Below are 10773 nucleotides of genomic sequence, written 5' to 3' on the forward strand. Positions count from 1 at the left end.
ACTCAATCCCGGATTGACTAACAAACCAAGGTGTTTTTTTTTTTGTTCTCATATCTGACAGATAAATCCCCCAATAACAATCCGATTTCCTTTTGCTATTTCCTAAGTTCACAAAGCTGCAGCAATTCCACTCATGCAGCTCAGTCCAGTTCTCTGGAAGTGGGATCCATCCCCTGACCGACAGCACCTCCCCGCAGGTCACGCTCGCTCCTACAGTGGGGTCACTGGGGGAAACACTGCCAAGGAGTGGACTCTGTGAATTTGTGCATTCCCTCAGTAACTGCATCCAGCCTGTTTGGAGTCCTCATCAGCCTTCCTGCAACCATTTCCTCACCTACTTAACGGTCCTTGTTCTAACCCCCAGGTTTTCTAGTGCTATTTAGTTATTTCTAGAACACTTTACTGAAATGCAAGAGCCTTCAACCTTCAGCCTTTCCCTTATCTGAAAAAGCAGATACATCACCAAAGATGGTAATGGTCTGGCAACATCTGTCAAAGCTTTACTCAGTAGTTTTCCTTAAAAATCTGTACAAAGCTTTGACTCAACAGTTATAGAATTGCTTTAATCACATTTGACACTCTTTCCTTCAACAGGATAGACTAGATTAGATTGATCCTTTCCCAGACACGCTAGTAACATACATACTTCGTAACAATTACTGGGTTGGACTTTACATGGCTCTTCTTTCTGTAGTCTGAGCTGGAAATAAACTGTTTTCCCTAATACAAGCAAATTAAGCTCTGAGTCTATTCTGTGTTCAGATACAGTTATTTCCATTATCACTCACCTATTCCTGTAAGTCACCCCACCTCTGATCTCCAGCACAATATCAGCATCTCTATGAAAAGCTGAGATACAAGATTTAGCAAAACTCAAGGCCATGTCCTCAGTTAAAATTAGCAGATCTAATTGTTCTCCATTTCTTTCTCTCTTTTTTTATATTTTATTTTAGCTATGTAAACAAACAAAAAAAAAATCTTTCTCTAATTGTTTTTTGGTTTCTTTAGCATAGTTCAGCTCCATTTGATTGTGCTTATGAGCTAACTGTCACTTTTGGCCCTCCAAAGCAGAGATTCACCTCTTGATCAAGTTCTCCTTAAAACGCCTTTTACTCCTAAAATTTCTTTTGACCTACTTGATCGGCTGAGCTGGACTGGAAACTTTAACTGCCAATTTCTTCTCCTTCACTAGGATTTTTTGTGATTTTGATTTAAAGAGGTTATCAAAAAGCACTTTTAAGGCATAGTTTGTTAAAGCATATGTATATTTTTAAGAATAGTGATAACACTTACTCCACACAAATTATACTTTTGTAAAGAACTGTATTATTAAGATGTCATGGCTTCCATTTGCTAATCTTTGCCAGATTATCTAAGATAATCAGTTAAAATTTAAAGTACTTGCAAACCCAAATTTTAACCAATGCTGAAAGTTAAACACGAGTTAGAAGATGCGCTTACTCAATTTTCACCTAGATAAAAGATCAGTCTTCTTAAGATGACCTTCTAAAAAGCTGCATCGGATACAAGTACTACATGACATTAAATTATCCATATAAATACAGGTGTAGTGAAAGCATATCAGCAAAAGGTACTCATGCACGGGGAATCATGGATATAAGAGTAAAATCCCAGCAATCAATTTGAGCTGCCTTAATACAGAACAATAATTTCATTAATTTCTGTGTAGGGAAGGAACCGAACGCGTGTGTTACAGAAGTTTCAATAGATGTACAAGTTCCTAGGGTTAGCCAGTGTACTAAAGGTTTTTAGATTTTGAAAACATACGTTTGAATGGGTCAGTCTCTTCAATATCGACATGGGATTATCTTAAAGGGCATGGTATCTATGGATGCTGACCACCTGCCATTGAGAATCAGGCTTCTTTATAACAGATCAATCCACTGAAACTGAAAATAGAAAGCTCGGTGCTTGAAATGAGGATTGACAAAGACTGATTAAGTGTATAGCTCAAAACAAAAAAAGCCCAAAGTTGTGTTTGAAAGTATCTTGCTCTGATATATCAAGGCATTAACTGAGAGCGTTACACATTTCCAACCTGTTCTCTCTGTCATTTTAGGGGAGAAATGACCAACAGCAGCAAGGAATGCAATTTTACAGATATTGACAGATTGGCAAAGACCCTGCAGCTGGGGATCTCCATCCCCACTTTCATTCTTGGGCTGATTCTCAATGCCCTAGCCCTCTCCGTGTTCTGCTGTTTTTGGAAGAAACAGACCAAAACCTCAGTTTACATGATCAATCTTGCACTTGCAGACGTCTTGCTGATTCTCTCGCTCCCGCTCAAGCTGTACTACTCTACCAACACAGCGCCCGGACTTCTGTGCTCATTCATAGAGTCTCTCTATTTCATCAACATGTATGGCAGCATCTTCATCATTGTCTGCATTACTGTCGACAGATATATCTGCATAAAACATCCATTTGAAGGGCGAGCTAACCAGTCCCCCAAATGGGCTATCTTGAGTTGCTGCTTCATCTGGGCAGTCACTTGGCTTTACAGCAGCCCAATGTATATTTTTCAAGAGAAAAATTATTTGAAATGCTTTCACAACATGTCAGAACAGGTTGCATGGAGCACCCCCGTCATTGTTTCTCTGGAAGTCTTTGGATTTCTGATCCCACTCACAGTGATGGTTTTCTGCTCTGCCCAAAACATCTTGATTCTTCTGAATCACAAAAGTCAAGCTAAAAAGAAGGTAGAAGGCAGTGGCTCCTTACGAGTCATTATCATCAACCTAGTGGTGTTTTTGGTGTGCTTCACTCCCATCCACCTTGCTATCTGCCTACAGTGCCTGGTAAGACAGCATGTGATAGTGGACTGCAGTCTGAAACAAAGCATCAGCTTCTTCATTCAGGTGTCAATGATATTAGCCAACCTGAACTGCTGCCTGGATGCCGTCTTTTATTACTTTGCTGCAAAAGAGTTTCGTGAGAAAACACACCTGAAAAAGGTTATTGAACTATGTCCTGTCTTTAAGCCTCGTGCCACATGATGGGACTGCCTGTGGTGGAAGAATGCCTCTTCCTCCGCTCCCACTTGCCTCACAGGAGGCCAACAGCATTATCCCCAACACAGCAGTAGGGTGAACTTGACCATGGCAGGGAGGGTGCAGGAGGGAGGACAATGTTTTTCCAGTGAATGTGAACTTGTTCCATATTTTTCTTCCCTTTAAAGACAAAAGGAGAAACATATTGGGAAAGAACCAGCATTACCAAAGTGACGGAGTGACACCAAGAGAAGCATTAGCCTTGACGGTATATACTAAATGTGAAAGACTTGCCAGAGGAAAGCTACCCAGATCACTGGAATGCCACTAAAAATCAGGTTTTGTCATTGCTGCACCAGTTTTCTTTTTGTCAATGTGATCAGAAAGTTGTTGCTAATGGCCAAACATAGAAATAACTACTCAAAATCTTCTTCCTAACTTAGAAAGTATCTGAGACTTAAAAGGCAGTATCTGGCCAAAAGTCTGACAGTGCTTTTTCCTTCTGTAAATCTTACAGAAAGTCACTGTCAGCGCTCATTTGCTTTGAACAGTTTGGCCAGGCTGCGATAATAGTGAATCCTCCTTCCTGTAAGCATTATACACTGGTCGGGGCTGCTACACAGGACAGTGGTATACTGAGCAGTGTGTCCTCCACAAAAGAGCAGGGCCTTCTCTTTTGTGGAGGACAGGCTGCTCAGTATAGCACCCCAACAGAGTATCTTGGGTACCAGCAATTCCTTGAGCAGCAAACATTTTCTGATTATCTTTGCTGAGGAATCAGCATGGTTTTCTCCTGCAATTTTAAACCTGTTTTTGCACATGAAAACCAAAGGAACTCCGTCAAATATGGCATGAAAGACTGTATGTGATTAAATGTATTTCTACGTCTCTGTATTTCTATCAAAGATATAATGCGACATATGTATGAAATTCTTCCGCCTGTCTTCTCATTCTTTCTTGGAGGAGGGGAATCAGGGAGGCAAGCCCCGCATCACAGAAAAATAGTGAGCACCTGTCTGATATACTCCTTGCTCCCAGCTGGAAGACTGGACCATCTCTATCCCCCTCATTCCTTAGAGAATTCCTTTTAGCCTGTACTGTACGCTTCACGAAACTTCTCTGAATATGCCTCAAGCCTTCTCAGTCACTACCCTTATGCCATGTGCAAGTTTGGCTCTGAGTCTAAACTAAAGGTTTCCTTGTCGCAATTTAAACCTATCGTTATGTTGGCATGGTTCATGCTCTAGCCAGAAACACTTTCACATCAAGAAATCTATTTCTGCGCCCTTTAAAAAAAGCTGTAAAAATGGTCTAAAATTGGTTGTAATCAAGTCCTCATTCTGGGGCAGATGTTCCCTTTATTCAAAATGTGAAAAGAAATTACCTTCTGTCTGGAGCAAATTAAAAAGAAAGGGGCCAGTTCTGAAAATACAGTTTGCCATCAATTGATTTCCATAGAAATGATTGATTGTGCAAGTGGGCAGCTGCACGTAGCTAATACTGGGCCTAATGTACAAGCATTTTAAAACTTTTTAGCACTAAAACTGTGATCCCAGGTGAGGTACGCAAGCATCTCAGAGGCAAAGAAAGGTTTTTATCATCGTCTTCGCCATTATCTGCAGAGGGGCAAGAGGAAGAGATTTCCAAAACAGTAGGTTTTCAAAACATTATTTGCTACTGCCTCAATCATTCAGAAACTTGCAGCCTTTTCAGTTTGAGTTAACCTTTTTTTTTTTTGCACCTTTCACATTACTTTGCATATGAAACATGCGTGAGAAAGAACAAGTTCCGCTAAATAAACTGTATATAAAGTGTATGATTTGAAAATACATTTTAATTCCCCAATCTGACAGCAGTGTATGATTCTTATCTACCTATTTCATCACCAACTTTTACCATTTTCTCCTTAAAACAGCTCCAAGACTTAGTTGGAGATTTTTCTTCCCAGGAACTGCTTCAGGTTTGTAACTATGGCAATCAAGAACAACTGAACAAACAGTAATGAACAGAAAAAGTAAAACCAGGAAAGATAATCACACCCAGAAGTCTGGATTATTATAATTTAATAAATTTTCTGTGGAAACCCTCTCCATAAACTCTTGACAATCCCCTGCTAAATCCCCTACAATCTTTCCTCCAAAATGCTCTGAGCTCCTGCTTTTACAATTAGCCCACTATCTGAAAATTTACATTACCATCAGTGCAATTTGTGACTGCAAAAACCACAGCACTTTAAGGTACAAAGTATTATACTGGCCTTTTTATTTAAAGCTTTTCATGCAGACGCGATGATAGAGCGCACACCCTTTGCAAGCCTGTGCACAACACTAAACCAGTGGTATGGCTAAGATGGCAAAGCCTCATTCCAGAGGCCCTACAATCTCCAGGATAGGGAAGAAAAAGCCTCTTGAAGTGCAGCAAGGAGAAACTTAGAGTACTGCACCCAGTGCAGGACAACCCTATGGGCCAGCACAGGCTGGGAAAATGCGGCTGATGTTCTCCAAAAAGGGCAACAGGGAGCACCAGGCTCGATACAAGCCAGTGGTGCCCTCTCTGTGTAAATATGGCAAAATTGACACCAGGACTCACTAAAAATGGGGTCAGTGCAAAAAAAATGGAAAAAAAAAAAGAAAACAACAAATTTATTAACCTCTTCTACTCAAGCTGGTGAGGCTTTACTAGAATAGGATGTCCAGCTCTGAGCATCCCACTTCAAGAGAGATGGGGAGAAACCAGAGACATTCAAGCAGATGGTCTGCAGGATGGTTGGGGATCTTGGGCACAGTTCTACAAGGAGAGGTCAAAGGAGCTGGACTGGTTTCATCCAGCATGCTGGAAGGCAGTGACAGAGATGATGGAGCCAAGCACTGCCCAGTAGTTCCCAACAACATAACAAGGAGTTGAAACCCACAGACTCACTCCCTTGGTTCAGGTTCAATATTGGGAAAAACATCTTCACTAGGAGGGCAATGCAGCACTGGAAGAGGTTACTCAGAGAAGCTTTGTAACAGCCTCTCACAGAGGTTTCCAAGATATAGCCAGACAAAGTCATGGCTGATCTGATCTACTGTTGGAAGGAAATTGTCTCCAGATATCCCTTTCCACTGTTCTGTGACTCTCAGCCAAAGCAGGTTTGTTTATTTTTTTCTCCTTCAAGACAAAAAGCCACCTCTCAGTGCTGCTGAGGTTATGGCACTGGTTGTCAGCAGCTCTATTGCAAGCACAGCGCAAGACTGAGGAAATGCACTAGCTGCCTAAAAATTACTAGGTCGCAGCAACTGTGGCCCATCACACAAGGCTATGATATTTAAAGCCAGGACTAATGAAGCGGTACCTTTGTCTTCAACTCATTTATCACTAAGTACTTGGAAAAGACAATTTTCTAATCTTCAAAGGAATAAGCACACATATGGAGCAGGCAGAGAGGAAAAGTGTATAGGGACTCTCGTATGTGTGGGTGGGGAAGAAGTTTGATCTGCCAGGGCTAGGGAGACAGGATTCACTCCTGCCAATGCTTGGTCAGTGGTTGAGGTCCATCACACTCAGGCAGGGCGAGATTTCCACTTACAGAAAGAAATCAACGTAATTTTCTCAGTAAAGGAAACAGAAGTCAGTTTATGAAAATCAGCTGTAATAATGAGGAGTGGTGGAACCCACAGACTCACTTTGCTCATGTCATGCATGGCAGCAAACTCAGAGCACACAATCTGAAAATTAAATTGGACTACTTTCTTCCCACCAGTGCCACTTCTTTGTTGGCCAAAAGTGAATTTATATATAAAAATTTGTCTAAATTTTGCCTATTATATATGTAAATAAGAGCAGCCTGTCTAAGCATACTTGAAATTTCTGAAAAAAAGAGAAAGAAGGAAGAGAGCCCAGCTGTGTTGGTTTTACAGGGCTATTACAATAGTCAAAAATTTTAGCACAAAAAGAGCAGATCTTTTGAGCAAGAAGGTGTCACTTTCAATTCACCGCTTTTCAAGATGAACTTACATTTAAATAGTACACTTAAATTCTGCCTTTGACCTGCAGCTAAGACTACAGTTCTTTCTAAATCATAATTTTACATACAGGCTCCTTTATGAAATTTACCATTAACTCTGGAGAATCTCCAGTTGATTCTATTTTTGTGCCAGGACAAAAGCAATGAAAAACTTCTTGCAGCTTGAGAAGGTGCTCAACAATTTTGTTGATGAATAAAACTGAAAAGCATTTGACATTTTAAAAACAAAACCCTTCCTGAGTCAATACACAAGTTCACAATTTCTATTTTCAGACAGCACAACAAAAGAGATTTCTTCTCTCTTGATGTTATTCTTAATACACAGAAAGGCAGTGGGAATGTGAATGTGAATGCCTCACATACCCAGGTCTCCTCCCAGGGACTCAGTTATACTGTAAAGCCAAAGAAGCATCATCCTAGTGGAAAAATAAAAAAAATTTTAAAAAATCAAGTACTAAACAAAACCACCAAAAGTAATGCCTTTAAAAATTATATTTTCAGTGCTACTCTCTTCTGTGAATTGAAAAAAAAAATAAAGATGCAATTAAGCGCAGTCCTTAAAGAGCAGTTGTATTTAACCTTAATTTTTCTGGAGAAGGCTGTCTCAGGACACCCAGGTGAGAATATTCACAAAAAGTGATTTTGTTTTTATCCAGTCAAGCTTCTCCAGCTGGTCCAAAGCCCACATGTCTTCACAACACAGGAGAGGGCTGGCTGCTCTCAAGAGTGTTTTTATCAATGGCAGATTACTCCACCAACATCCTACAACTAGCATTTGTTCAATAGCGAATGTGATCCCCAAGCTATATTTTGTAGATTCACGCAGCAATTGAAAGTCCGTAAAGCATAAAAGTAGTTTGGAAAAAAGGAAAAAACCAAAACCCAACAAAACCACAAAGGGTTTGTTCCCCAAACTCTTTTCCTGTCCCTTTGCCTGGTGTGTTATATCATCTTCTGTTTCCCAAGCCTGCTTGAGCACTGAACTTCAGATCAGTGCCACTCCACTAACTTCTAATGCTATAAAAGTACTGTCAGAGCAATGTGGGATTTTTTGAAAAGTAATATTGCCCCAGAAGTCCCTTGGAAATAACATATCTAAATGATTTTTAACTAAAAAAAATTTAATTTAAATTCAACTGGTTTAATAGCAAGTAGAGGATCTAAAACGGAACTTCTTTTTATAGCCTTCATAAAACTGCTTGTATCAAACTAGGTGATTTACGAGCTGGAAGGCATCTGAGGAAGGATCCAAGCCTAGATCAAAGCACTGATAGTCTCCAGCCTTCTAGCAAGGGGCCGTGGTGAGCAGAGGTGGACATGCGCCCTTGTAGGGGCAGTCCAACATAATTTCATTATGATTAAATATGTTAGTTATAAAACATAAACCAGGCAGTTTTTCCGTGTGAGAATGATCAACCACCATTTCTTCTTTGTGAGTTTTACTCACAAAGAAAGACTAATAAATACCAGTCTAGCAGTCCATCATATCAAGTAATTTCAAGTGCTCGGAAATCTGCAAAGTGAGAAGAGCAGCCACCTCACTGCTTAAGGCAGCCTCCAGATCACAAAATGAAGTTGAAACAGGTTTGAAGACTGAAACTGATCTTCAGAGAGATACCGTCCTAAACCTCATGTCTTTGTGTGCTGCTCTAAGCGGTATTTCACTCAAAGGTTATTCTCCAACACTGCAACTTAACCTGTCCAAAATGCACGCAAAGGAACGGAAGATAAGCCAATGCTACTCAAAGGTAGACTTCTGCCTCTCTCATCAAAACGGTTTTGCAGGTTTTTCCCCCTCACATCCAAAACGTCTTCCACTTTAGACTAACTCCTTCCTACGAGTCTTGGGAGCACTCTCCATCCTTCTACCCAAACAGAAGGAGAGGAGCTATGGAGAGGCAGCGTTCTTTGAGGAACTGGCAAGTCTAACAGGAGAAAACAGAGAGCGGAGAGCCCACAAGCCCTGCATACAAACCTCCCAAGATGACTCTGGCAGCTGCCACGAGAGCCTGCAGGGGACCTGCTCAGCACCAGAGCGGCAAATGGCAGTAGCTCAGAAAACCCCTTTATGAAGCCAGGAGGATGATGAGACCTTGGCTGTCACACACCAAAAGCAACTTAACATTTCCCAAAGGGAACTGTCTTTACAAAGAGGGGCAGAAATGTGCTCGCCCTGAGCAAATTGAAAAGAAACCTGCCCGTCTTTGTTATTTACCTAACAATACAAATGGGAAAGTTGGCTTGGTTAGATTTCAAATTATCATGCTTGCTAAGCATGTAGAGAAACACAGAGACAAGCTACACACACACTCTTTGCTCTGGCTCCTCTCCCAGCACTGCCAAAATATGGAACATGGAGAGAACAGTGCAAAAGCTCAGTTACCAAAAGGGGTAGCAGTTTCTTCTCTTACTCTCTAGCTTGCTGTCTCTGTATGGGGGAAGAAAGGCCCAGAGGAAGAGGAAAAGAGGATGCTGCAGCGTGTAGTGGAAAGTGGTTATTGCAGAGGGTGAGCTGAGCCTCCTGCCATGGGAAGGATCTGCCTGGGCAGCCCAAGGTGCCCACCCAGCACTCTCAAAAGTCATGCCCTTTGCCATAGCACCCCACATCCCAGCTCCCACCCGTCCCTCACACAGGAGACAGACCCTGCTCTGCAGGCAGGACATGGCAGGGCAGGACTGGGTACTGGGGACACGGTGTGGTGCCCATCTTTCTACTCAGGGGAGGTGCCCACTGTCACAGGGATGGACGCTGGTCTGCATAAACTGAGGCTTCCTTCAGCTACAGTGACTGCGTCTGAAAACAGATAAAACTATTTCTCTTGTAAAGCTGCATAGGAGAAAGAAAAAAAAAAACCCAAACCACCTATTTTTTTAAAGTTAGGAAATTTTAGTCTATGGAAAATATTCAATGAGGGATCCTGTGCTGCTTCTAAACACACAAATGAAATGAGTTTCTGTTGGCATGAGAGCTATTTGCATTGGAATATCACTCCTAGGAACTGCTTGCCACAAAATATCACCATGTGATCTTCTGTAGTTCTGTTACCTCAGTGTTAGCTAGAAAGCTCCAAAGAGATGAAACTCACCCCTTCAGCACAGACATGTCAAGTTCACACAAGCAATCTTCTGTTTATCTTTTTATCATCAGGCCAATACACAGACTAAAGCAAGCGTTAGCACTGAAGCACATCTTGCCAGACTAAGAATAGCTGTATTTATATACTGTCTTTCATCTGAGGAAGTCAGAATGACTGAAGAGAGACACGATCCTCCGCTGCACAGACTGATCTCCATCTAGTGCCGACAACATGGGAAGCAGGAATGGTGAACCAGATGGACAGCAGCCAAGCAGCCGGTGTAGCTCAGGTCCTGCAATGTGATTCTGCGTCCCTGGAGTGGCACAATTCATTGCCTTTGGCCCTGTAGGAAATTTTGCTGTCATTTATTTCACTTTAAAGTATCTATAGAATGAGAAATGTTGGCAGCACTCACTGCAGCATACTGCACGACAGAGGGATCACCAGAACCAAATTCATGCAGGAAAAAGGGATTTTTAATTTACTTATTTTTTAAATCACTGCCATTTCTGCCTTGCCAACAGGCCATAGGGATGGCACTGCTTTCCTCAGCACCCATTGCTCCAAGGTGAGGACTCATCCTCCCAGGAGTAAACTCGGACACTGCTGGACTGCACACACCCAAGTCAAACAGACTTGCACTAAATCTGCTCTGGGGCACCAGGATGCCATCTATGTT

The 10773-nt window shown here is 41.7% G+C and overlaps 1 protein-coding gene across 1 annotated transcript; it reads left to right on the forward strand.

Annotated features, from left to right (window-relative positions):
* The first annotated feature begins 2087 nt into the window (after positions 1 to 2087).
* Positions 2088 to 3017, forward strand: GPR55 (G protein-coupled receptor 55). The gene has a single exon (XM_074592035.1). It carries the CDS (start codon positions 2088 to 2090, stop codon positions 3015 to 3017), a length of 930 nt encoding a protein of 309 aa, XP_074448136.1.
* The last annotated feature ends 7756 nt before the right edge of the window (positions 3018 to 10773 follow it).

Source organism: Larus michahellis, chromosome 6, assembly GCF_964199755.1.
Source record: "Larus michahellis chromosome 6, bLarMic1.1, whole genome shotgun sequence".
Lineage (NCBI taxonomy): Eukaryota > Metazoa > Chordata > Aves > Charadriiformes > Laridae > Larus > Larus michahellis.